This window comes from Scatophagus argus, chromosome 1, assembly GCF_020382885.2.
Source record: "Scatophagus argus isolate fScaArg1 chromosome 1, fScaArg1.pri, whole genome shotgun sequence".
Classification (NCBI taxonomy): domain Eukaryota; kingdom Metazoa; phylum Chordata; class Actinopteri; family Scatophagidae; genus Scatophagus; species Scatophagus argus.
In genome coordinates, this window is record NC_058493.1 from 27,624,170 (window position 1) to 27,651,124 (window position 26,955).

Below are 26,955 nucleotides of genomic sequence, written 5' to 3' on the forward strand. Positions count from 1 at the left end.
AAACCGAATATTAGTCACCCTTACCTTTGTGACATTGTAAAATCAGAATGATAAGAAATAAACTGGTTAGCACATATCCCGTGATGCTTTGCGCCGAACGTCACCAAGCTGCGACAGCCCGGGCGGCGGTTTGTTTTGGTGGATGAATGAGGGGCCGGAACCTTACCGCTGCATTTAAGTTTAGTCGAGGTGAATTATCATGATTCACGAGCTTCTGCTGGCGCTGAGTGGATACCCGGGGACGATCTTCGCATGGAACAAACGAACAGGATTGCAGGTGAAACCGAGATGCGGTGCGGCTCTCTGGCGAAACAGCGCCTCTGATTTGACGCTGACATGTTAGCCAAAAGCAGCACCGTTATTATTTACTATTCAGCAGTGCTCGCTGATGTGCTTTATACTATTGAAGACGTGCTGATTATTCTTTAGGGGCCTCGGTATTGGAATATTATCTTTGGCTTTACTGGTAGTACATTTTGTGCTAACAGAGACTAGCTAGCTTGAGTAACGTTAGAAACGGGTTCAAATTCAGCCATTGGGTTACAACTGATGTGTATAATCGTGTTGTGATCAGTCTCAGGCTAAAAGCTGCACTATTCTCCATTTGTCTGCCTCTCTAAGTGTAAACCCACGGCTCATCACATGAAAAAGAAATAAATCGTGACCTACAGTAGCCTGTTACCGCCGGTTACTATACTGCAATAAGCAGTTTTGAGTCTTTCTGCAGACGAACCACTTGGTTTTCCTCTCAGGTGTCCCAGGACCTGCCCTTCCTTCACCCCAGTGAGACCAGCGTCCTCAACCGGCTCTCGAAACTGGGCTCAGATTACATACGCTTCACAGAGTTTATAGAACAGCACACCGGCCATGTGCATCAACAGGTGAGTCAAATCCCTAGGCTTTTTTAAACATTTAGATTTTCAACCTTTTTTGTTTTTGGAATACCAGATATTAAGACAGCTTTAAAAAAAACAAAATTCTGTTTTTACTGTTGATATTTGTCTGCATCTGTAGCGTTGTTGTTTCAGGAACATTTACGGTCAAGTTTTCACAGTTTAAAAAGCACCTCACCCTTCTAAGTCGGGGCTTTTTCAACAATTTGTTCGTCAGGAACATCACACGAACCAGCCCAACCAGGCGGGACTTCATGGGATCTACTTGCGGGCTTTCTGCACAGGCCTGGACTCTATGCTGCAGCCGTACAGGCAGGCCCTGCTGGACCTTGAACAAGAGGTAACATGAAGGCACAGACAACAAGAACGTGTAAAGACATGTGAGCCATGTGACAGGACGCTCATTTCACTTGTGTGTGTGTGTGTTTCAGTTCCTCGGAGATCCTCACCTCACAATATCTCATGTGAATTACAAGCTCGATCAGGTAAAGCATTACTGAAACCATCGAAGCCATTTTTAAACGCACTCACAGTGGAAAGTCTCTATGCAGGAACACACGTCTGTTTGTCTAACACTGTGCTTTCCCTTTGTTAAGTTCCAGTTACTGTTTCCTTCTGTGATGGTGGTCGTAGAAACTATAAAATCCCAGAAGGTAAGGACTGACTGTGATGTAGTTTGCCAGGAGGTGAAAGTTCAGTGCTGCAGATGTTGCCCACCGGTGGAGCCTCTTGAAGAAAAGTAGTTATGATAGATAGATATAGATAGATACTTTATTGATCCCGAGGGAAATTCAAGAGTCTTTCTGAAGACTCTTTATGTCGAGTAACACGTGTGTGTGTGTGTGTGTGCTGCTTCAGATCCACGGCTGTCAGATCCTGGAGACGGTTTACAAGCACAGTTGTGGGGGGCTTCCTCCTGTGCGCATGGCCTTAGAAAAGTAAGTCGCCTCCCACTGAAAGTTTCAAAGTTTCTGTAAAATGACTTTACCTCATTGTCTTGCACTGCGGTGCGTGTCGTGACGTCCTCTGTCTCGGCATCTGCAGGATTCTTGCTGCGTGCCACGGCGTGATGTACAAGCAGCTCGCAGCTTGGATGCTGCACGGGTTGCTGCTGGACCAGAGCGAGGAGTTTTTCGTGAAGCAGGGGCCCAGTGCAGGAGGAGCTGCTGCCAACCAGGAGGAGGAGGAGGAAGACTTGGGCCTGGGCGGCCTGAGCGGGAAACAGCTCAGAGAACTGCAGGACCTGGTGAGAGACACCATCAAAGACCCGCCTCCAACACTGCACAAGAGCTCGCTTTGTGTTCTGTAGAGTCTTGATGATGTCCCGCTGTGCTGTGCTGCAGAGGCTGATCGAGGAGGAGAACATGTTGGCTCCGTCTCTGCAGCAGTTCTCCCTGCGCACCGAGATGCTGCCTTCTTACATTCCCATCAGGGTGGCTGAGAAGATCCTCTTCGTTGGAGAATCCGTCCAGATGTTTGAAAACCACAATCACAGCCCATCTCGAGCCGGTAGTTCAGAGCGCTGCGATCTAAATGAAGCCGTGTACTACAGTAGTCGAGGCCTGTCATGATCATTACGTCATTGACTTATCATACGATATGTGGGCACGACCTCGATGTTACCTGCTCTGTTTACCTTCATGTTTGTTTCCTAAGAACCTCAGCAACATGCTGCCAGAATAACCAGCAGGGTTTCCCCAACCATCATAAGATCTGGATGGAGCAACAAAGCACTTTTAAGCCTTTCATTTATCGTGTTGGTTGTCTGGTTTTATTTTACGTATGTTTCATTTAGGCAGAACGTTCCTTCTTTTTTACGTCACCCATCCAGGCGTTTGGTGGTGAAAATATCTACAACTTTTCAGAAAGGTGCTGGGTTTGCCACTGTAGCTTTTACTCAGGCAACCAATCATGTGTTAGATGGAGTGAGACTCGTCACCCTGGTAACCAGGGAAATGGAGAAGGAGCTCGTCCTGGTTGTGTCTGTTTATCCTGTGAGAAGTCCATCTGTGAGAGCGGTTATTTCTGGAGGGAGTGTATTGTCCAGCAAAAGTAGTTACCTTGACAGGTGTGACATAGTTTTCTGTCTTTATGTCACGATTGTTTTGTTGATTTTAGGCTCCATCCTGAAGCACCAGGAGGACATATTTGCTGCAGAGCTGCACAGACTCAAACAGCAGCCGCTGTTCAGCCTCGTCGACTTTGAGAATTTGATTGATCGCATCAGGAGCACAGTGGCAGAGGTGAGCTCATGCACTGAGCTGAAGTGTTTTATTCTTCCAGCTAAATGACATTCAGGGAAAGTGACCACGCTCAGTGTGACAAGATGCCACAATCTCTCTGACTTGCAGCATCTCTGGACGTTGATGGTGGAGGAGTCAGATCTGCTCGAACAGCTCAAGGTTTGTATTAGTCGCTCCTGGTTGTGTCATCAAGTGCAGAATGAAAGCCGCTGACGTTTGTTTTTCCCTCCAGATCATTAAGGACTTCTACCTGCTGGGTCGTGGTGAGCTCTACCAGGTGTTTATTGACCTGGCACAGCACATGCTGAAGACGCCTCCGACAGCCGTCACTGAACACGGTAACTGACACACACCTGGGAAGTAGTTTTCCTTCTTCACTACACCTGAGAGTTTGACTAACAACTTCGTCCACCATCAGGACGCCGCCTCCTCTGCAGCCAATCAGAATCCAGTGTTCACCCAGAACACAGCACAACATAAAAATAACCTAATTCATGCTCACTCACATATTTGCTTGGTCCTATGGGACTAATCGTCAAAATAATCTGTAATGATAATAATGGTTAGCCGCAGCCCTGGTGACGGTGGTCAGTCATGTGTCATGTGTTTTCTGTCTCACAGATGTTAACGTGGCCTTCCAGCAGGCGGCTCATAAGGTGCTCCTGGACGACGACAACCTCCTGCCTCTGCTGCACCTCACTGTAGACTACCAGGGCAAAGACAGCAAAGGTGTGCACATGAGCAAAGCATCGCTGTACACGTGTGGCAGACTGCAGGAGAAAAGCCTCTGAATGTTGTGCAGACAAACAGAAACTGGGATGGGTGTTTGGCGCCATCCTGTGGTTGTATGATGTAACTGTGAGTAGTTACGAATTTGATGGCGCAGCTCAGATCGACTCAGTAACCAAAGTGATCTGACACAACAAGGTGTCAGGGGCAGATGAAGCTAACATTTGTTTTACTAAGCTTTGCTAAGAGTTTGTCTTCTTTAGTGCTGGATTTTCCACTTTCTCTGGTCTCTCATTTGTAAACAGACATTTTTTTCTTGCTGTGGGTACAAAAAGACTGAAAGCAGGTATTGTTAGAATGGAGAAACTTTGATGCTCTTTGGCCATAGCTGACCAGACTGAAGACGTAAAGGCACAAAGACGTCACCTTGAGACTCGTTTTCATCCTGAGTGCTCGATTCCCTGATCTCGGTGATGTCGACTGACTCACTTTTCGTCCGAGACCTTAATGTGCTCATCATGCCTGCTTTCTTCAGAGGCGACAGGTCCCAGAGACGGAGCCACTCCTCCACAGGACACCTCCCCTCGTGAGGTCCCTCCCACAGGCTGGGCGGCTCTCGGCCTCACCTACAAGGTCCAGTGGCCGCTGCACATCCTCTTCACTCCTGCTGTCTTGGAGAAGTGGGTACTCGTGTGGCCCCTCGCTGTAGCGTTTATTGAACCGTCTGTGTAGTGCAGCTGCTGAACATCCCCTCCTCCTGTTTGCTCCTCTTCTCAGGTACAACGTTGTGTTCAGGTACCTGCTGAGTGTGCGGCGGGTTCAGTCACAGCTGCAACACTGCTGGGCTTTACAGATGCAGAGGAAACACCTCAAGTCCAGCCAGACAGACGCCATCAAGTGGAGGCTTCGCAACCACATGGCGTTCTTGATCGACAACCTGCAGTACTACTTACAGGTATTAATACAGTGGAAGAGGCCCTGGGTGTACAAACCATGTGTATGTATGCATATTTCACACAAGCAACCCAGTATTTAGAAGAACTGATTGGGTTAATCTGGCACATACTTAAGAGCCGTCGTAGTTCATATTGTGCTTTGTGTGTCTTCATCTTTATGTTCAGTATTTAGCGTCTGGAGGATACTTCGTTTCACTAAACGCACTGTACATCTGGAAATGCATTTAAAACTGCAGTATGTTTATCTTTCAAAACTGTATTTTGATAGGAGTCCCCATTATTACAGCATTCTGCTGAACATCTGCAGAAGCTGGAGACTTGTTTTAAAATCTTAAGGATTAGTCCTGTCTGGTGTCCAGGTGGACGTGCTGGAGTCTCAGTTCTCCCAGCTGCTTCAGCAGATCAACTCCACCAGAGACTTTGAGAGCATCCGACTGGCCCACGACCACTTCCTCAGTAACCTGCTCGCCCAGTCCTTCATCCTCCTGAAGCCGGTACAGATCGCTCACCCGCGTCAAGTGAAGTGCTGCAATCCATCCTCTTTTCAGCCCGTTTCCTCACTTCATAAATGTTCCTGTCCTCAGGTCTTCCACTGTCTGAACGAGATCCTGGAGCTGTGCCATAACTTCTGCTCGCTGGTCAGTCAGAGTGTGGCGTCACTGGACGAGAGGGGAGCCGCTCAGCTGGATCTCCTGGTTAAGGTGCAGTCACTGAGCTCCTCACCTGACCAGTGCTGGGAAACGTTAAGACGCGTTTTATGATTCTTCTGCATTCATGTTTCAGGGCTTTAGACGGCAGTCCTCCTTACTGTTTAAAATCCTGTCGAGCGTGAGGAACCATCAGATTAACTCGGATCTGGCTCAGCTGTTACTGCGACTGGACTACAACAAATACTACACGCAGGCTGGAGGCACCCTGGGCAGGTAGGTCACAACACAACTGTTATCGTCTTGGTTTAAGTGTGGAGAACTTGTGCGATGGTCATGTCTGTCAGGATGAAATGTCCAGATAGAGAAAATTCACGTTACCCGACACCTGTGACAATTATTTTCTTTCTTTTCAGTGTTGGATAAGAAGAGCACAAAGGATTAACATTTGGAGATTTGGCCACGTCTGCTAAACTCTCACACAGAACAGAAGACACTTCCATCATTACTGCCTGAGCCAAAGTGTCCGTGTAGCATACCTGTTCAAAATGATCTTTAAAGGGTTGGTTCACCCAAATTTTACAGTTTTACATTTACCTCACGCCTTCTAGTGGTTTCAAGCTGTGCAGATAATATACAATGAATGGGATTTTGTTTTGAAAAATAGCTTAAATAGGTTTCAATTGGACTGGATTTTGTTATTTTGGTAGAAAGTGGTTCTGGCGACCTGAAGTGTCCAGTGAGGTCTGAATCCTGCATCATAACAGGACTGTCTGACAATAACGCCCCCTGAAAGGGGAAAAACAAATTCCACTAGAAAGAAATGGGAAAATGTGTTCTGTGGCGACCTGACGCTTTGTCCTTGTATAAACTGTAAATATTAAAACCTCTTTGTATTATCTCCCAAAGAGAAAATAAATCTGTTAAAATGAAACAAGGGGTCACAATTTATTATCCCATAAAAACAGACAGGGTAAAGGTATATACAGCAGAGGCATGCAACAGGACTAACGCTGAACACTAGACATGGCCGGAGGTGTTTTGCACATGTGGCGTCAGATTATGAGGAGTAGTTGTGGTGGTACTGAGGCTTGCTATGGAAACCCAGGCGCTCACCACAGATGACACTCTGGATGAGCCACTCGGGAGACACCAGTGGGACTTCCTGTGACGTCACGCTTTTCTCTACCAGTGGCGGACAGGCACGGTCCGTCACCACGACGTCGTACTTGCCAGCAGGAATGTCTGTGGACAAAGGGACGGACAAACTGTCAAACTGTCTCGGCATTTGGCACAGCATTTAGACGTAACATGGTGGAGTCTGTACCTGAACCGTCCTTGTCTGCCTGGAAGTGTCGCACAGAGGAGCCTCCACCCATAGAGATCAGCTGCGCCCAAAGCTCCACAGGCTTCTCAAACACCAGAAGGACCCGCAGAGCCTTGAACGGGCTGCACCGCGGATGCCTGATAGGAGAGAAAATAAATTGACTGAACACCTCTACACAACTTTAAATAATCTTTGCAGAAGGGGGTTTCTCCTCTTGAATGACATAATAACATCATTTCCTTCTGTTAGCCTGAGGAGGGCTGCTGCTGCTGACAAGATCACTCAAACTCCACTCTCTGAAACCATGCAAATTCAATGATACAAATTCATGAACCAACTTTAATCCAACCTTCTCTTGCTAAACGTCCACGCTGGGGGTCAAACCAGCAGCAAATGTTTTTACTCTGTGACTTCAATGTTACTACAAACCGTGATTCTCTCTAGCGAATCCAAGAATTGAAATGCAACCCGATGTGGGGCTTCGTCTCACCATTCCACTATGGCGTCGTCTGTCCCCACGCCGGCAGGCAGCAGGTAGTTCCTGTAGTTGAGCAGCTTGTTGTCTTTGCAGCAGTCTCGTACCCAGATGTGCGACACACACGGCACACCGCTGGCCAAACACAGCAAGTACTTTCTGGTACGACAGTGTTGGTCTGCGATGAGCAGACTCTGGTAAGCTGCCTTACACTGAAGAGAAAGGAAACACACATGGGTTTATCACCTGGGACAGGTGCGTTACAGACCACAAATCCACAACCTGAACTGCAACACAGGAATAATACAGGACTATGATCAAAATTTCTGAACAACACAATACGGCCACACATTGTCATGTATTCTGCTGAGTTTTGGGGAGACCAGACGGCACACAACATATTTACATTAGTTCTTCATTTTAACCAAGTTCTGTTAAACTTGAACTAATCTTTTGGTGCAATGCAGTCTAAGTGGTCCAGAATATTTCGGGGTTATAAAATAACCCACTGATCCTAACTGCTGTTATTCACCAGAAAGCGACTTGTTTTGTGAGCTCTTACTTGTTCTTCATTGAAGTCTGGCAGGATGAAGCCTCCGCCCGCCTGCAGCTGGGACTCCGTGTACGCTTTGTTGTACGGACTTGTCTGCACGTACTCTGTTGAAAGAGAAGCGGAAGTAATTATTCATCAACGGCCCTTAAATGAAGCCGCTTCACGTGCGCCATGATCCTCATTTAGCCCGCCTCACCCTCCTCTTCATCGCTGGTGATCTTGTTGGTCAGCCGGTCGCTCTCGGACGAGGCGCTCAGCATGAAGGCAAAGCCCATGAAGAGAGACGCGTTCTGAGGCAGCGGGCCGTGAGTGTCGGCCACGTCCCGAGGCTGAGCGGGGAGGTCCGTGCCGCTGCCGGAGGTGTTACAAGCCCCAACCCGCTGAGCTGCACGCAGAAACTCGTGTTAGAAAAGAGTGCAGGTGACAGACGGGCCTGTTCAGCCAGATTACTGAAACGTTTTTCATCTCAGCTCTGCCCCTGCTGACGTTTTCAGGTCTCTGAAATCGTTCCATGTTAATGAAAATCAGGACAAACATAATCAACACTACCTGCTACCGTGAAAACTGAGATTTATTTTCTGTAATTTGGCTGAACCGACAGTTTGAGCATCAAGTGTCCATCCTGACTTATTATTACGTATTAAAGTAATTCTCAAAGAAGCTGCACCCGTGAGGTTAGAGAGGTACACATGTGAGCTTCCCTCCACCTGTGGACCAACACCGTGTGGTTACTGGTGTGTGTTATTACCCAGTCAGCCTCAGCAGCAGACGGCAGACAGCAGCACAGGTGGGACACACACACACAACACGAAGGTCATGACGTCTTAGCACAAAAAACACACGACTGACTGTGGATCAAACTTGACAGTGATCACTTCAGCAAGTCCCATGTAAGATTCTTTCACGTGAATTAAGACAGAAAACAGGATTTAAAATGGTTCTAAAAACATTTAAAATGTGCTGTGGAAATCAACCGATATTGATGATCTGACATATTTGCAGTAAAAATTAAAATCTGTCAAAATTCTACTAACTACTAATGGAAGGTACAAAGCACAACTTACTCAACTACTGTACTGAAGTACAATACTGAGGTACGTGTACCTTACTTGAGTACACGACATTTTGCAGGCAAACATTTGGCTGATCCCCACCACAAACTGACAGACACTGCTGATCAATTAAAACCATAAATATGCTAACACCAGAGTCCATTTCATGTCTGAAATCTAAAAACAAGATGAAACTGGCTTATTGTAATCATTTTTACACAGACGGTTCATAGTGTGGTCAAACAATGAAAGAAAAGCTAATTTAAAAAACATAACTTCTAAGTGAGGGAAAACGCTTTTTTAAAAATTCTCTTAAAAACACTCAGGAAAGAAACTCTGAACCCTCCCCTCCTCTCTCGCTTCAGATGCGGTCATGGTTTTGGCGAGCTGGTCTCCGTACCAGCTCTGGCGCCCGGGCCCCTGCGGCCTCTTTTGGTCGGCGTCCTGGCGTCCTCGGAGGTCATGAGCTTCCTCTTGCCGGAGGGTCCGGGGGTTCGAGGGCTGCTGGAGGAGCTGCGGTTGGGAGTGTTCTCACCCCCGGGGGCTCCCCTGCGCCTCCTCTTCCCCTCCACCAGGTTATCTAAGAGGAACATTAACAACATTTTTTATTGAAAGATCCAGTCGTGGAGCAGGTTTATGAGAAACACAGGATCTGGTGAAGATTTTTTGAAAAACACTTTGGATTGTCTGGCTGTGCTGGCTGGCGGTCTTACCCAGACTGATGTCGGAGGCCTTGGCGAGGGGGGTGGACGGCTCGTAGGGCCCGAGGCTGTGCTGCTCCCTCAGCTTGTTTCCCTGCTCCAGAGACAGGATGATGGCGGTCCTGTTGTACCACTGCCTCTGGCCGTCCTTCTCCACGCTGTAGAACAACTCCTGCCCCTCTGTTTTATGGCCTCTGACGACACCTGCACACACACACACACACACACACAGGAGACCCATGTCTATCAATACAGCTGATATCAAATAAATAAATACAGTGATAGTGGAGGTCTGTTTATGGACTTGTAACAACTGTCCAAACCAACAGTTCAGTTCATATTTTGTTGTTCTGTTTTGTTCAGAAAAGTTAAGCAAGTAAACAAAAATAAACAAAGCACTTCTCTTTAGTCTACAATTTAACTAAATGCAAAGAAAAATCTCTTCTGCTGTCGGATGTGAATGGAACAGAACAAAATGCGTAATTTACAAACCGCCCACGAATGCACCGTGTTTTTCCAGAGCACTTGATGAAGCTCAGTGCAGCAGAGTTAAATAAACACGAGGGCAGAATGTCAGGCATCAGCAGCATCAGGACAAAACTATCAGTGAGCTCACAAGTAGTTTTAAGCCCTGAAGCCTCACCGATACTGAAGTACTCGTCCTCCAGCAGGGCGGTGACCTCCGTCTCCAGGGGAATGGGGTCACACAGCAGGATATCCTTCCCCGCCACCTCGCACTCGTAGCCGTCATCGAACCGCAGGCGGAACCTCCCCTCACCGGCGTCTTTGATGATGCGGCCCGAGTAGAAGTAGCCGTTGGACGACCACTTTGCCACCACCCGCAGGCCGACGAAGCTGCTGCCGTCCGAGCTCGCCTCCTCCACCGATGACCTGAGGGAGTCGGAGTGGCCGGGGAGCTCGGCGTCCGAGGGGCTGACGGGGAGGCGCGGGGGAAGCATGCGGGTGTAGGGCTCGTCCTCCGAGGAAGACTGTGGCTGGCCGTGTGCGCCGAGCCTCTGCAGTGAGCCAACACCAACTCTCCTTAGAGAGAAACAGAAAATCTGCTGATTTAAAAGGTTCCTGTTGAAAGAATTCACTTTGTCCTCGACGTATATCCAAATACATTCAGATAATAAACTGGTTAAATCTCAGGTAATGTTCTGAAATGTGTCTCAATATGCCTTCACTACATAAAAGCTTACGACATCCAATCAGGTCACTTTAAACTTTCATCGAGTGTTGGGTTAGCGTTCAGGCGGGGCTCAACACGTGTGCTCAGGAGCGTCACAGTAACACAGTGAAGCCAGGTCATGTAAGGTTTATGACCGATTTTGATCATTTGTTTAAGTCATTCAAGACAAAAACATTCTTGCTTCTCAGATCACACACATCACTGAATACAATACAAACCGAATATCTGGAAACTGTTGGTCGGACAAAACAAATCTGAAGTGTGACGGAGAGTTTTCAACATTTCGTGAACATTCACAAGATAAAATGAGAAATTATTTATTGGTTCACTGAGAAATGAATCAGTGCTGAGTTTAATCATTAGTGGCAGCTCTGAGTGAGAAGATTAGGTGTGAGAAGATTAGTGAAAAGAGCAGAAGTGAAGTGTTAGAGGCAGTGTTGGCGCTGTGGGTTCATGCCGTCTGCCTGCTGTTACTACTGCCTGGTCCGTGGCTTCGTTGCGTGCGGGGCGAGCCTCAGAGAGGACTCACCTGGACAGGGAGGAGCGGGTTGGGGGTCGGCCCCTTCTAGCCCTTCCTCTGGGGTTCAGAGGGACGAAGGCCCGGGACCCCTGGGTGCCGAAGCCTCGGTCCATTGTGACCACTGACCCTGCCCTGTGACCCCTGTGACCCCTCTGTTGATGCCCGCCTCCCCTCCTGGGACTGCAGACACACAGAGGGGACGAATGGAGCCGGTCAGGTTGCACAGGCACTAATCTCAGGCTGCTCTCAAAATGAAACGGAGTCACCCTGAATGAGGGGACTCCAGTGAGCCAGGATTCATGCCTGTGAGCAACTTGTACCTGAAGCAGGCAGGAATCAGTGAATCACTGAGAAATTAAGCAGTTAGAAAGTCAAAGAAGGTGAAGGAGTAACACAGGAGACAGCATGCGGCTCGTACAGACAGACAGAGCAGAGAGATGGTGCCGACAGGTGAAGAGGAAGTGAATATTTGATTGGCAGGCGGAGGTAGAGGTGGAGGCGGTACCTGATGGATCTGGCCCCTCGGCTGGGCGGCATGATGAAGTCCGGCCTGGTGAGTCCGATGCTGCTGCTGGTTCCTCCAGAGCTGTGCGATTGAGACTTGGACGACTGAGAGCTGATGTCAGCCAGGTCACCAGAGGTCACAGAGCTGCTGCCGGTGCGGCACGGCGAGATGTCGCTGTCCAACACCTGGCAGTCCACCACTGGCTCCTCGCTCTCCTGGCAACATCCAAAAACATCAGGGACACTCATTGTAAAATCAAAAAGATATTAAATAGGCAGTTTAACAAGTCTTCTAGTCTCACACCAGAGCAGTCAAAACGTTTATTACCTCTGTGACTTTACGTTCCACCTCTTTGCCATCTTCATAATACACGTCAGTGATGATCCGCGTGATGGTGGTCCGCACTTCCTGGATGGTTCGCACGTGCCTGCGATGGGAGGGGCCTGTGGTTCTTCTAGAGGACGGAGACTCTCGTTCACCCTTTAACACAGAATACAAGAGGTGTCAACTGGACAATATTCAGAGGTGTGAGCATAATGTCCTTCTCCGTATACACCTGAATCTCCGTACCCTGCCAGCTGGGGAGCGCAGCCCCGGTGAATCGAAGCTGGTCTGCAGGGACACTGTCCGCTGACGGAGCTGAGACACACAGGACAGAGTGATCAGCACCACCGTGACATGTCTGCACTCCATGCCAGCACTTACTCGGGTCCCAAAAACAACAACACTGTCAACAAAACTTCTGAGCACTTCCAGTTTTTAAAATAAGGCCTTTATAATGCTGGACTCCAAGAGAGGGTATTCCAACAGGAGACATTTCAGCAGTGAAGTGCACGTGTTGTCACTCGTTTCCTCCGTCCAGTACATGTGTTGTTGCAATTTGTGCCCATCTGTGCGCCCCTCAGGCACACTGCTGGCACGTCGCTATGTCGAGGCAGCTGAAAGTGAGGACTGCACCAACAAAAACCTGGTCCACAGTCAATAAAGCGCTGCTTTTCGTGCCATTAAAAAGGAGCATCATTAAGATAACCACATAGGCGGCTTCACAACACGCACACTTGTTTGACACTGGTGATGCGCAGCACGGCTCTGATATCATCAGAATCCACATTGAGAGGCTTAGTGAGGCTTTCAGTAATTTTAACATTTCCATGCACGCAGGACAGGCCAGAGTCGCCCTCCTCACTTACATGTCTGTACGTTTGCTCACATGCAGTCATACTGGCACCGCTGTGGCGAGCACCACATGTGAGCAATAAGTGACTCACCTTGTTGGACGGACTGAAGGTGACGCTGTTGTCAAAGGTCTGCTGGGAAATCCTCTGTCTGGCATCTGCCCTGATCGGGGTGGGCGGCTCTGGAGCTCCAGGTGGTTCTCGCACAACTTCAGACTGCTCCACAACGCTGGGAGGATCCTTAGGAGTCCCCTGCGGTGCTGCCAACACTTCCTGTCGTGAAGGCTCTGATTGGCTGTTGGGGAGACTGTTGCATCCCAGGGAAGACGTCTGGGAGCTCCTCTGCGGTGAGGCGAACAGCTCCCCTCTGCAAACATGTCAAAAGGTTCAAAAGTGATGCTGACACAAGACAAATTCAGCACCAGAAGCCAGAAATCAAAGACTTTTAATTAGACACCAACAAGTCCTCTAGCATCAATGTCAGGCCACACATTCAAAGTTCAGTCACTCTCTTCTCTCTTATTTACAGTCACATGCATACAGTGCAGCTCTCCAAACTGTTTACTCCAAGATAAAAAGTGGTCTAAGAGGGAATTCAGTTGCAGAAGATATTTCTAAAATGACCTCACTTTGTCAAAATGGGAGGACAAAACTACACCTTATTGCTCCTGGAGTCCCAGGAGAATATGCAAGTGCAAAAATAACCATCCATCCCACTGCCAGGCTAAAAAAGTAGGTCTCACGCACAGAGAAGCAGCCAAAGTCCCACTTCTGTCTACTAAAATACATTACAACAGGGGAAAGATATTCATAGTTTGTGGTCAAACGGACATGATGCTGTTGCAGGTCAGACTGTGGCTCCGTGTGGCTGGAAATAAAGCCTGAATATTCTGCTCCACTACAAATCACTGCCTTAAAGTGGTACTGAAAAGCGTGAGCAGGGTTCAAAGAAGAGCTGGAGTGAAACTCTGGCAGTACTGAGAAGTTTTGGCCTTTCATGAGCACGACTGTTGTGCAGGTTTCTCATCTGGCTCTGTGGGATTACTTTACATTCAGTGTCACACATGCAGCGAGTGTGCTTACCTGACAGGTACGACGTCCTCCTCTGCGTCCTGCTGCCTGTGCACCTGCCTGACGCGGCTGAACACTGACGGGCTGCTGGGACAAGAAACATCAGTTACGTCAACATTTTTACAGCCAGCAGAAAAACCTCTCGCTCTAACTTCATTGACGCCCTGATTGATCAGTGAACTCATCAGTCAACACATTTACTCCACCAAACAGAAGTTAAACAAATAAAAGTTTCTTAGCAGCATGTGAGGCTCAGAGTGCTTGTGCCTTGTTAAAAAAATTGCTTCTTGGGGGTTTTGGCTTGCAATGGAGAAAAGCTTTTAGTCAATTCAGATGATGAACGGGTAAAAATGCACTCTTACGCTGCAGGAGGGAGGGCACCTGCCAGCCTCTGTGCCACTGAGTGAGGCAACGGCAAACTTGTTGTTTTGTCCATTTGTTACAAGGATAAACTCAACCCATCTCATTTTCAGGGGGTTCAAGTCCACGTTGGATGACCAGCAGTGGCAGTTCAGTAAACAAAGTTCAGACTTTCTGATTTGTTTGGCTTAATTGTAGTCGTTACTGACCCATTAAAATATGGATGGACTGACGCTCAGGATCAGATCGGAACATCAGCCAACATCAGAGCGATAACATCTGCCAGGCTGATGTTTCAGTGGGGCTCTGACAGATTTATGAATTAAAAACTTGGCCTCCTGCCACTCGAGGAAGTTCATTCTGCAACAGCTGGACCTTAAACTATGAATGAGCTTACAAGAGAGCTGAAGACATTTGTCAGACATCTGACTCTTAGCTCCTTTCCATTCTCAACACACTGAATGAAAGCAGTAAAACCCTTCAGATGTTCCATGTTCCTAAAGAGATAGTTGCAGGTTACCTGGTCACAGCATTAGCAACAGCAGTGACTTTGGCTCCAGATCCATCCTCTTCTGACAGTGTTGGCTCTGAGGAAAGAAACGTGTTACTGAGAGGGTGATGAGTGAACGCGGCGTCGCCATGGATACCATGATGTAACTCCTCAGATGATCAGCAAACGGCTCTTACTCTGCAGGCTGAAGCGCTCTGAGCTCATTTCTTCGACGGGGGTCACCAGCTTCATTCTCAAACTCAGCTTTCCGTCTCCCTTTTCCGTCATGTCCTCGCCGCTGTCCCCTGACACGATGGCGCTGGCTGCCATCGCCACATCCGCAGAGACATCACCCACCACGTCTGACTTTTCAGAAAAGGAAGTAATCTCTGCGGGAAGAAGAAGTTTGACATCAGATCATATTCGGCTGCTTGACATTTAACGGACAGATGATTGTGAGCAGATCCAGTGTGTCCCTCACAACGACCCACCAATGGGAGTGCTGTGCCTCAGCGTCTGCTTCAGCTGGTTGATAAGGGGGGGTGTGGCACCAACAACAGGACCAATCAGCTCCCCTTCTTTAGGAAGTGTGAAGTGGAAGGAAATTTCTGTGGGTGAAAAGTAGAACTGGAATCAGTTTAGATCTACTTTAGTGCTTGTTTTGTGTTAAAGTCAGATATGACAAACGGGGATGACGCCTGACGTCTCCTCTGACTGCCACCTCTCACCTAAACCCTCCACCTGTAAAGGGACTGCAGAAGTTTCTTCTTCTACAGAACTTCTACAGAACATTTCAGGACTTTAGAAGTAATAACAGCAAGCACCAATGTTGTACAGAAATCCTGTAACATGTAGTATTTGAGAGAGAATCAAATCAAATGTCTAATAAATAAACCTGGAGCGAATCAAATTAAATGTATCAAAAAAAAAAAAAATTAGGTGGTTTTAGGTGGGAGCCATTTTTATTTTTATTTTTATTATTTCCCTCAAAATCAGTAATTCCAGGTGAGAATCTGACTGGCAATCTGAGCTGAGTTTGTAAACTCTTAGTTAGTCAGAGCAGTCTGTCTGCATCCAGCTCACCTCCTGAGCTGTCACTCAGACTTTTGTCTTTGAGCCCCTCTGGTTCAGGCCCCGCCCTCTCAGTCTGGGAGAGCCTATCAGAAGCCACCTTTTTCGGCTGAGCCTGGGTCTCATGGCCGTTAGCAGAGATGGACTCTTTGCCTCTGATTGGCTGAGAGCTGTTGGTCTTTGACTGCGGCGTCACATCTTTCTGAGAGTCCCTCTCGCTTTCCGTGACAACGATGACACTGTCCTCTGCTCTGTCTTCACTGTCCTCCTCCATTGGCTCAGGAGACAGCATCTGGCTCTGAGAGAGAACCAGAGCCATTCCTGAGGCCCCGCCTCCCACCATGCTCGCCTCCGCCTCCTCCTCCATCACTACCTCCTCCTCCACTTCACCCTCATCCATCATGTCTCCGACTGTTTGACTGTTACCAACAGTTCCACAGTTCTGTGATCCTATGGATTGACTCTTCGTAGTTCCTCCTTCACTCGAGTCTACAGAAGTCTTCACCACATCCACAGTGGACGTCTGACAGATCATAGACTGAGACGACAAGCTGGAGGGCGTGGTGTCTGAAGGCGTCTCCTGCACACAGCTGTTAACAGTCACATCAGAGGAATCCAACTTTGTCTGAGAGCAGGACACCACGTCGGCAGAGCTCGTCTCCCTGCTGTCTGTTTTTGAGTCTTTAACATTCGCGTTTTGTACATTCAGAGGCGTCTTTACATGCGCGTCAGACCTCTGTGACAGACCGGACTTCTCGTTCTCGGCACATTCGCTGGAATGCTTTGGTGATTCAGCAGAGACGGAGGCTTTGGAAGCGGTGGCAGCGTGTGACCCTGAAGGAACGCCATTGCTCTCGCTCCTCCGATCGCAGCGTGACATCACAGAGTCGCTGGTGTCGACACCTGAAGGCTCTTCCAGCTCCTCGATCTGCGTGGCCTGGCTGTCCTCCTCAGCCGGCTGAGCTGGGCTGCAGCTCTCAGTGTTCACAGAGAGCTGCAAAGGCAAAGTGCAAGGAGTCGACTCCAGACGCTGAGACTGTGTCTCCTGAGGCATCGATGGCGTCTTCTTATCTGACTGCTGTGGTGTCTCCTGGCTTTGCGTCGGGACAAACACATCCTGAGAAAACACACATGAAATATTGTGAACTGGAGATTATTTTGTTTATAGACAAGTTGCTTATTACCTAGAATTAACTAATCAATCTCTTGCCAGTAAAAAATTAAAAATAGTGAAACATGCTCAGCAACAGTCTAAAATAAGAAAAGACACTGAGAGAAGCAGCAAATGTTGAGCACCTTGACAAATGAATTCAACTATTTATTACTTATCAATAACTTTTTGGGGACCAGAACGAGACATCAATTTTTGTTCTTGGAAATTTTCTCTGTTTCCAGACATTTTGTTTAACAATTAATCAGCTAATATAAAATTCAGCGACAGGTAAATCAATCACAGAAAAAAGTGATGTGCAGGAAACTGCTAAGAAAATGATCTGGTTAGTTGATTTAAAAAGTACATACATGTGAGAACTCGGGCTGGGAGGGTAGAGAGAGAGTTCGCTCCAAGACAAAACCAGGGGAATTCTGGGATACAGGAGTAGAGGCGGAAGGGTGTGGCTTAGAGGCGGCCTCCGTGTCCATTGGCTCTTCCTTCTCCCCCGCTCGCTCTTCTGGGGGCAGTGAAGTATCCATCGGCTCGTCAGCACCTGGCAAAGTAAATGAATTTCAGCTAACCTACTCTGCTGGTATGAACTCACTCACTGAAGTAGATTAAGTCACTAACTGTGTTCATTCTCTGGTCCAGTTGGTGAGCTGGGAACAATTAGAGGGGTGTGGCTGAAGTTGTCTGGTGTGGGGCCAACGAAGTCAGCAGAGCTCCTAAAACAAGGCGAGAAAAGCAGAACATCGGGTCATTCCCGAGGCCGCCTTGCTCATGTGTGAGCAGAATAACTTTATTTGAGAGCACTCTTGGGACTCACTGGGACAGACTTTCCTGCACCAGAGTCCCCTGTCCGGACAGGTGCAGCAGTCGCAGGGTGTGGGCTGGAGTCGGGGTGGGGTGAGCCTGCTGCTCCGGCTCAGACACTGTGCTGTCTACTGCAGCACCTGAGAGCAGCACCAAGGAAACACACAACACAGAGAGGAAGACAGCAGTCCAGCTTTAAAAGATTTCCTTTTTGCCTGACATGACCGTAAAATGAATGGATGAGTTTTCCTTGTGGTCAAAGTTATTTATGGATTTGATGCTTTTTTAAAGGAACATTTTGACTTAAATAGGCAAACAGGGTGAAAGCTGGAACACAATGAACCAGTGCTTATCCTGTTCCTCTCCAGACTACCGGTAACAGAACAGGCCCAAAAAAAAACAACATTTTTTTTCCTGCCAAAAATAACATCAAATATCCGTTTGCTCCCCCTTATTTTGAAATTTTATTTTGTAACATAAGAATAAAGTGTAGCAATAAATCCTGTTTATTTACAACATCACTTTCTCTTCAGCAGTCAACAAGACTGTGTTTACCTGTCTTGTCAGTGTCAAACAGGTCCTCCTGTGAGGACAGGATCTCACTGTCCTGCTGGTCCTGCTCAGACGCCTGATGGCCCTGCGAGTGCAGCAGAGCCTGGACGGTCAGCTGCCGGCCCGACACACCCGGAGACTCTGATGAACTGCTGGAGCTCACCTCAGATCTGCAGGGGGACAGAAAAACCACATGCTCACAGCAGAGCAGTATGTGCACTCTAATGAATGTGGAATGTAAAGACACGGAGCTGTACCTCACTGCTTTGTGGTCCTGACTCTCTGAGGTCCTGGGGCTGACGTTAGGCTCTGCAGCTGATGAAAGGAGGTGTAAGTTAGACTGACTCTTTAAGTCATCTGATGTCAATATGAATGCACTTGGGAATTTATTTTTTGCTCTGACCCACCCACACACGCAGCACATGTATGCATTTCACCAGCAGCATCACAGCAGTGGCTCTCCTGGTTCAGGTCCAAATGTATTTTAAGCCTCTTTATACTCTACACGCATTTTGAGCTGTTAAATAGCAACCTTCTTAATTATCAAATCCAAGGACTTTTCAGGTTCAGTTTCTTCAAATTCAATGACCCGACACAGCAGAGTAGGAAACACTGATCAAGGTTAACTGAAGTTCAATTTCAATTCTTGCACAAAACATAACTCAAGCCCATCTTTCAGAAACTTTCAACACCTTAATTTTTTTGTCCTCAACTTCACAAACTTTCAAGGACCGAGGGAACCCTGCAAAGTATAAACGAAATGGTCCTTATTTCAGAGTTGACTTGACGTAGTGAGATGAGACGAGAGGAGTCTTAAAAATTTTAACTGATTTTGCAATCAGGTTGCATCACGCACATAAGGAGAAACATCATGAATGTTCTTATCTCGAATCCACAAGAATGTACATCTCAGAATACAGATATTATTAACATTATCATACCAGAGGGAGCGATGCAACACCTCACGTGATCTCATGGGTAAGCACATGTAAACAAAACGGAGATCGACGTGGTGCAAAAACTTGTTTATTCTTCCACAAGAACTGGAGATTTTAACAATCAGATTTAGTATCTGACAACAACGGCATCCAAGCTAACATTAGCCTCACGGGTTTGTTTCTCGCTGTTCCTCACTCGGAAAGTACAGGCATAATCATCCAGACCCAAATTGCTTAATATTTGATGTTGATGTTTTCACCACAGGCCCCCAGAACATTTTTACAGTCTCTGCTGGAGGGCCAAACACCATTTTCTAAAAAATATTCCCTCCTTTTGTTTCAATGATGACAGTGAAAAGCGCTGCCTTATGCATTGCTCCAGAGTCTCCCATAAGCACTCAGTCAAGATTTGATGATGCATCTGACACCATTTTTAAACTCATCAAACCATTCAGCGACATGTTGGGTCCTGTATGGAAGCATCTGCATTCATGTTAGTCCCATCATTTATTCAGAATTTTATTCTTTTATTTGTCACCAGTCAGTAGATTCAAACTGAATGTATTAATTATCCAGGTTCCAGGCCTGACTGGAGCCTTTCAAATGAGATTTGAGATGTGCGGGTCATGTTCTCTCTATCGATTCAAAGGAGATTAGAGGACTAAATAACAAGAAATACAAGAAGCATCTATAAATAAAAACCCCAATACCTGATTTGGTGCGCCTCTCGCTGTCTGGCTGAGGTGTGATGTCTTCTTCTTGTTCTTCTTGCTGGCTGTTCACCACTTCACCACGCACATCCTGACTCTGAGAAAGCTCAAGAAAACCAAACTGGGATGTTCCCTCTGAAACACATACAAACAGATGTCACAGTGAGGCAACATTTAACTCTTAAAAAAAATGCTAAACTGGACGTGCATGATGCTTTTCCCTACCTTCAGACTGAATGCAGTGTGTTGTTGAATCAGCTCCAGCGTCCTCCTCTGGTGAACACCTCACAGGACAGAAAGCAAAAGTAAAGACACAACATCATGGGCTAACCTTGAGCATCATCAATCACCAAAAAGGTCTGGCCCACACATACTTTTTCTTGTTCGGAGGGCAGATGTTTAGAACTTGACTTTCCTCTCGGAGATCCGAACTGGCCGCCATGACAATGGCTAAAGAAAGAAAAGAGCATTGTTTTCTGTTATTTTCTCATACAAGATAAGTGATATATAAATATGTAACCACATTATTAACAAAGCACCAACCAGCTTCACTCTGGCTGTTGAGCTGGGAGCTCTCTGATTGGCTGTCAGTCTGAGAGCATCTGCTTCCAAGTGGGGAGGATATCAGTTCCTGGAAAAGGAAAAGTTTGCACTAATTTCACAAAGGAACATACTGAGAAATTCTGGAAATATTACAGGAATTATGGCCAATAGTCGAGCTCTCTTCATTGTACTGATGAGACAAAAAGGCTGTGATGACAAATGTACACACATCTACTAAATAAACCTGCTGAAGCCATGCATGCAGTCAAACAACCATCGACCTGAAACGCCAATATTTGACAAAATGTGGATGAGACTCAAATCTTTCCAGAATCATTGAAACCCAGAAACGCCCAGAACACAACAAAATGCTACGAAAATAAGGAAATACAGGCAGAGGGCAGAGTCCCTGCTGATACAGAGACCACACACGTATAGTGGGTCAGAACTGGTGATTGTTTTAACATGAGTCTAAACAGTTATTTTTCTGAAGAGAAACAGAATTTAAACACTTCCTCCAGCCCTGCTCACTTTGGACGGTAAACAGTTGTTTGTCTTTATATGCGACCCACATATGGTTGGTCAACCATCCTCAGCCGTGAAAAACCTGCAACACCATCTCTTAAACACCAACTGCAAACTAGCAATGGATGGATCTAGCAGGATCGGCTTACCAGAACCGGGCTGCGGGAGGTGGGCTGCAGGCTTGACAGACGGCGGGCCAGCAGAGCTCGGTAGCTGCTCTCGGGATCGTCCTCCAGAGCGACACTGTCCGGCTGGGAGTCCTCCACGATCAGACAGGGGTTCTCGGACTGAGGTAGGCTGGAGTCCAGTTCACTTCCACTGGGATCCATGAGGTCAGGTCGAGGACAGGAGAGGGACTCTATTTAGCTGGCCAAGCAGACGCAAAACAATGAAGGCAGACATGTGAGTCCACAGTCGATTACTGTTACCTTAAAGCAGCCGGCGCTAGCATGTTAGCTAAAGTTAGAGGCTAGCTAGCTAAAGCTCCGCCCAACAACAAAGCGTGTGGTTGCTGCCCCCCGAAGAGTCACAGTGACCGGAAGAAAGCTCAACACACACCGCTGGAGTCGTCTTTACTGATATAAGTTAGTAGGTTAGTAAAGTATTAATTCATATTTGTATTTCTTCAGCTAAAAGTTCCCCTCTTCGGGAAACACAAAAACCCACTTCAGCTCAGATCCGCTGCTCGCGGCAAAACTGGAAGGAAGCGATTTCATTGGTCCAGCTGCCCGATGACGTCACACAAGAATCCTCATTAGTTTTATGGTTGCAGGATGTTTCCTATATTTAACTTCTTGTTCACTGACAGTCCATCCATTTTCTATACCGCTTATCCGTCAGGGTCGCGGGGGAGCTGGAGCCTATCCCAGCTGACTGCGGGCGAGAGGCGGAGTACACCCTGGACTGGTCGCCAGTCAATCGCAGGGCCAACACACAAAGACAGACAACCACACACTCTCACACTCACACCTAGGGGCAATTTAGAGTAGCCAATTAACCTAATGTGCATGTTTTTGGTATTGTGGGAGGAAGCCGGAGAACCCGGAGAAAACCCACGCAGGCACAGGGAGAACATGCAAACTCCACATAGAAGGGCCCAGACCGGGATTCGAACCTGGAACCCTCTTGCTATGAGGCGACCTGTGACCACTGCACCACCGTGCCGCCCTTCACTGATAGTATTTTCATTTATAAATATTGTCAAATATAGGTTCTCAATATTAAATATTGATACAAACACATTATGTTTTAAATAACTTGGAATTATAAATGCAGTAAGTGGTGAAAACGGCGGGGAGAATCATCGGGACCCAGCACACCCTGCACATCACCTGTTTCACCTGCTGCCCTAAGGGAGAAGATACAGGTCCATCCGGACCAGGACCAGCAGACTGAGCCACAGCCTGTACCCCCAGACAGTGAGGCTACTGGATGAGCACTTTGCCCCCTCTCTACCCCCCGACCAAACCCCCCACACTACATCTTCCACACAACTGCAGTACCTGTGACCTGGTGTTTGCATTGCTGCAGCACTTGTCCCACTCCACACTTCCCTCCATAACTCCAGTCCCCTTCCCTCCTGTTACTGTTATTTAAGCTGTTAATGTATTGCATTGCTGTGCCAGTTTGGATGATGCTTGTATATTCTCTTGTTGTTTTCTTGACAATGACAGTAAAATATAAAGTAAAGTAAATCTTCTATCTGGTTGATATATTAGTATATTATATTATAAATATTAGTATATTTGCATTTTTACATAGGCTACACACAGTATACACAGTGTGCCTGCAGATACTTTCAACATGTTTGCTGTAATTTGAAATAAATTGAATATATTTATTTTAATTTACTTCCACACAGTCTATATCATTTTTGTCCCTGCAGATATACATGTTTGACATGTTATGCTGTGGAGTTTGACACCCTGTAACGATAAAATCACATGAAAGAGGGGAATCTAGGCTATTGTGTCCCGCAGGGGGATCTCAGAGACCTTCAGAGGTCCTTGAGGGGCTTCCAGGGACTCAAACAAAATGAGATGTAGGTTAACTTCCACAGTCATTTCCCTCAGCTAAGACGCTCTCTCCCTGCTGTAACCTCCACACCTCCTCTTATCTGATTTCATATTTTAATCATCACCACAGCAACTTTTAAAGAAGAATCTTTACAGAAGGTCAGACTACAGCCTGAATGTGCATCTGGGCTCTTTTTGATATGAAGAACACAAACACTTTGGAGCAGGTCTATCTGCTCCATTCAGACATCACAGTGTGAGCAGAACATCTTCCTCTCCTGTAGAAAGTGGGCTGATGGGGCTCTTAAGAGACAAAAGTCTCAGTCAGCACCTGAGTGTGACTGTGGTGATTTTAAAAGATTAGATTAGATGCATTTCGTGATGAGCTTTTAATGGGCCCGCAGTCTTAACAGACGGCCTTTCAGAAATTAACATCACTTTGTCATCATCATCTGACAGCCTCAGTTTCCATGGAGACACCACATTTCCTGTAAGACCGCAGTCTATGCAAATGCAGATCACAGAGAAACTGGCACAGAAAGTGGAAAGCAGCAATCAATGGACTCAGAAAAGTGAGGAGCCATACAGCAGGAAACCCAAACCTGACTGAAGTAAGTCAAAGAAAACCACATGCTGGACTGTCTGCTCACCTCAGAACCATCTCCTGTAAGAGTCAAGGAGACCCTGAAAAAGAGTCAACGCGAGCATGAAGGCTTTGAGCTTACCAGCAAATCACCTCAGAACACACATTAGAAGAGTGCTTTGGGTACCACGTGATGTCCTCTGAGAATAAGGTCATCTGAATTCACAACAAACTATAACTTCATTTTGTGTGATTTTTCAGAGGGGCAGGCAGGCAGGCAGGCTGGAGACTTCCTGCAGAATTCAGATCTGGATAACTTCAGCACACAGAGGCTCAGCTCCGTCCACTGTGGACACAGCTCGGGTTTACAGGAAGAAGGCAGCAGCAGCAGGGACATTTCAGTATGAGAACACTGAGGTGGAGACATCCCGGGAACAATGAGCCCCTGATTCTGCTAAATGAGCAGATATGCAGGTCACAGCGGCTGCATCCACGGATAACAAAAGATGAGGGGAATATAATTCTCAGCCACAGCTGAATGCCGGTGGGGCTTCAGCCTCCTGCAGCCAACCATACCGACTGGCACCGCGAAGTTCAGCGCTACGTCGTCATTTCTGCAGGTCACCCACATTAAGAAATGCGCAGCCACTACCCAAAATGTCTAATCTGAGCCACGTCTGCTGGAGCTGACAGACACACACACACACACACACTCACACACACACTGGATCCGTGAGCTGCTCCTCATCGCTATTTTACCGCAACGCAAAAAAGAAACAAAAGGCGCTTTACCTTAGGAATCGATACGTCAGCTGCCGGGGTTTCCAGCCCGTTTCACCGTCCCGTCGCTGGCGATCAGAGCGCGTCCAGCATCGCTCAGCCCGTCCTCGTCTCTGTTTTGCTGAGAGTCAGGGTGTGGAATACACACGCATGGCACGTAAAGATGCAAAGGCATTTTTTAATGTAGACACCGCGCTCATTTCCTCTGGATCCACACACAGCCGCTTCACACACATCACACACATCTGGAGCAGCTGCAGAGAAGCTGAATGTTTTTGTTTTTTTTAACTTCAAAATAACTTTAAAAAAAAGACTGCCAACATGGGGTTTAATGTAGTCTGCGTGTTTAATGTTCAAACGTCACAGAAAGACTGATTAGGAATGTGCAGGGGCGTAGGCTTCAGTTCAACACTGGAGGGGTGGAGGGGGCCCATATGAAGTAAAGGTCCCCCCCAGGACATTTCAAGAGTCAGACACTTCAGTCACACGTTTATGCCCTTGTTGCTTCATTTTTAATGCAGTAGAATGTGTATTTACTGTTTGTAAAGGAAAACACAAAATTCAGGCGGCAGGTGACAATTAAAACAAAAGTAGCAGGAAATAAAAAAGTCCTCTGCTCTTTCTTGCGTTCGGGCTGGATTATTCAGTTTTATCACATTCAAAGCTGCAAAGTTTTTATCAGATTTACTCTGAGGTTGAATGTGAGTGGAAAATTCAACCCCACTTTATGTGTTTTCTGGGAACATGCTGTGGCTGATGACCAAAGACAAACGTACTGCAGACTTTTAAAGTGAACATACAGTTTGTAAGATGCCGAGTTTAGATCAGACGCCTACATTCAGCTGCAGCTGCTAAAGGCCACACAGAGCGCTGCTTTGTTCAAGTGGTTTTATAAGTAAGCTGTGGCTGTGGCACATCACATGTGAACACAGCACACACAGGGATGTACATGATGTGCATGAATGCAGCATTTAAAGACACATGATGCATGCATGTATCTGTTGAGGTTTCTGTCCTTCGAGTGTTCACTTTTCAGGATGTTATCCTCATTTTCTTGATCTGTAACTTCCTTTATATGCTTTTACAACAAATTTACCACAAAATGTTTTCATTTTTAACATCTAACAATATTTCTTCAGCATTTCTAAAGAAAAAAGGGGTTGTCAGTCAGACTGCGTTGTTATTTATTCATATGTAAGTGAGAAATTTATTGGGAATAAAACTCTGCTCTTGTAGCTCCCTGTGCACCCAGCAGAGGTCAGTAGACACTCTGGAGTGTGTGAGGCCAGAGTGCTGACTCACTCCTGGTAACACATGATTAACACAGAGAAACCCCTCAGTGATCCATCAGCACCACAGGAGATGTCACTGCCACAGCCTCACTCCACTTCAGCTAAAACACAGCAGCCCTTTGAGTCCTTTACCTTCACAGTTCTTTAATGATCAGTTTGTGGCAAAACTGTTTTGGAGACGCGTTGATGATCATCTCGGGAGGGTGTAGCCTGTTGTATGGATGTCACAATAACAGAAATTCAGGAATTGATTACCAGTGCCTGTGAAATTACATGATTCTCAATACCCAATTCAATACCACGGTAAAAAACAAACAAACAAAAACAAGTCAATAAATTCCACATACCTAAACATGCACTTCTTTATCAAAATACTATTAAAAGGGGGGGCTGAACCATCATGATTGACACCTGAGCTCTGCTCCCGATTGGGTAGGAACAGGAACTGGGCAGGAACTCAATCACTACTGCACAGACTTTGGCTCCGAATGACATCACCAGAACAAGATGGCAGATCACTTTGGTACAGTGGGAGGAAGTGGAGACACATCAGGCATCTTTACATATGACAATGCACAGTACTCACGAGTAGAAACCCGACCATCAGAGTGGTCGTTTTGGTCCAGTGAGAATAAGACCAGCACTGGGTCAAAACCCCCCATTGGTACTTCACTATATGAGTTCATATCCGTTTTAACGCAGTGATTTTCAGTTTGCAGTTTTAAGTAGACTTGCATCACCCTGTGTAATGTCATCTTGCAGCATTCGTGTTGCAGAACGACCTCATTTAAATGTCTCACTGAGCCTAAAATAATGTTCTTTGTATGCTGACGGTGAGTCTTTGTTGTCAGCGCTGCTCTACACACAACTGAAGTCTTGTTTTGCTCACGATGAGAACAAAGAGGTGTCAGTTTGGTAACCAAAGCACATTGCCTGGTACTCGCAATGACACTGATATAAATAGAACCTTTGTGTGTCTTATTTTCAGGCCCTTTTGTCTGGATGGGTTTAACACAAAGGAACAGCACGATGCACACTGTAAGCGGTACTGATGACCCAGATGATTGTGCTTAAAGACAATTATTTGCTGT

At 46.8% G+C, this 26,955-nt stretch overlaps 2 protein-coding genes across 10 annotated transcripts; one reads left to right on the top strand and one right to left on the bottom strand.

Moving 5' to 3' along the window:
- The first annotated feature begins 87 nt into the window (after positions 1 to 87).
- tubgcp4 (tubulin, gamma complex associated protein 4) lies at positions 88 to 6,402 on the top strand. The gene is made up of 18 exons (XM_046396232.1): positions 88 to 277; positions 753 to 881; positions 1,111 to 1,233; positions 1,325 to 1,378; positions 1,490 to 1,546; positions 1,752 to 1,831; positions 1,938 to 2,139; positions 2,237 to 2,402; positions 3,012 to 3,136; positions 3,245 to 3,295; positions 3,369 to 3,474; positions 3,758 to 3,865; positions 4,401 to 4,545; positions 4,643 to 4,820; positions 5,181 to 5,315; positions 5,406 to 5,522; positions 5,605 to 5,744; positions 5,885 to 6,402. Exons 1-18 carry the CDS (start codon positions 200 to 202, stop codon positions 5,892 to 5,894), a joined length of 2,004 nt encoding a protein of 667 aa, XP_046252188.1. The 5' UTR covers positions 88 to 199; the 3' UTR covers positions 5,895 to 6,402.
- tp53bp1 (tumor protein p53 binding protein, 1) lies at positions 6,392 to 24,731 on the bottom strand. Of its 9 annotated transcripts, none has more exons than XM_046396173.1 (29): positions 24,585 to 24,731; positions 21,344 to 21,560; positions 20,670 to 20,757; positions 20,501 to 20,576; positions 20,352 to 20,410; positions 20,127 to 20,261; positions 18,736 to 18,793; positions 18,482 to 18,648; positions 17,940 to 18,066; positions 17,744 to 17,838; positions 17,482 to 17,666; positions 15,973 to 17,077; positions 15,381 to 15,497; positions 15,087 to 15,278; positions 14,920 to 14,986; positions 14,052 to 14,126; positions 13,062 to 13,335; positions 12,364 to 12,432; positions 12,121 to 12,273; positions 11,794 to 12,008; positions 11,298 to 11,468; positions 10,220 to 10,617; positions 9,589 to 9,780; positions 9,276 to 9,455; positions 8,020 to 8,208; positions 7,833 to 7,927; positions 7,286 to 7,482; positions 6,796 to 6,932; positions 6,392 to 6,713 (listed from the first exon to the last, which is right to left on the bottom strand). In XM_046396173.1, exons 2-29 carry the CDS (start codon positions 21,521 to 21,523, stop codon positions 6,529 to 6,531), a joined length of 5,181 nt encoding a protein of 1,726 aa, XP_046252129.1. In that variant the 5' UTR covers positions 21,524 to 21,560; positions 24,585 to 24,731; the 3' UTR covers positions 6,392 to 6,528. The 9 variants fall into 9 exon arrangements, 8 of the variants coding, with proteins under 8 accessions (XP_046252129.1, XP_046252119.1, XP_046252115.1 ...); XM_046396163.1 differs by lacking the exon at positions 24,585 to 24,731 and adding an exon at positions 21,623 to 21,900 and having other exon boundaries at positions 14,052 to 14,123; positions 21,344 to 21,512; XM_046396159.1 differs by lacking the exon at positions 24,585 to 24,731 and adding an exon at positions 21,623 to 21,900 and having other exon boundaries at positions 21,344 to 21,512.
- Between the last annotated feature and the right edge of the window lie 2,224 nt (positions 24,732 to 26,955).

What these genes read in the sequence shown, in the direction of transcription:
- tubgcp4 (XM_046396232.1), top strand. Translation starts at nt 200, where the DNA reads ATGATTCACGAGCTTCTGCTGGCGCTGAGTGGATACCCGGGGACGATC. An exon ending in TGAATTACAAGCTCGATCAG is followed by an intron (nt 1,379 to 1,489) that starts GTAAAGCATTAC and finishes CCCTTTGTTAAG; the next exon opens with TTCCAGTTACTGTTTCCTTC. An exon ending in AGCTGGATCTCCTGGTTAAG is followed by an intron (nt 5,523 to 5,604) that starts GTGCAGTCACTG and finishes TTCATGTTTCAG; the next exon opens with GGCTTTAGACGGCAGTCCTC.
- tp53bp1 (XM_046396159.1), bottom strand. Translation starts at nt 21,645, where the DNA reads ATGCTAGCGCCGGCTGCTTTAAG. An exon ending in GTTTGACACTGACAAGACAG is followed by an intron (nt 18,067 to 18,481) that starts GTAAACACAGTC and finishes TGCTGCTCTCAG; the next exon opens with GTGCTGCAGTAGACAGCACA. An exon ending in TGGACCAGAGAATGAACACA is followed by an intron (nt 17,667 to 17,743) that starts GTTAGTGACTTA and finishes TTACTTTGCCAG; the next exon opens with GTGCTGACGAGCCGATGGAT.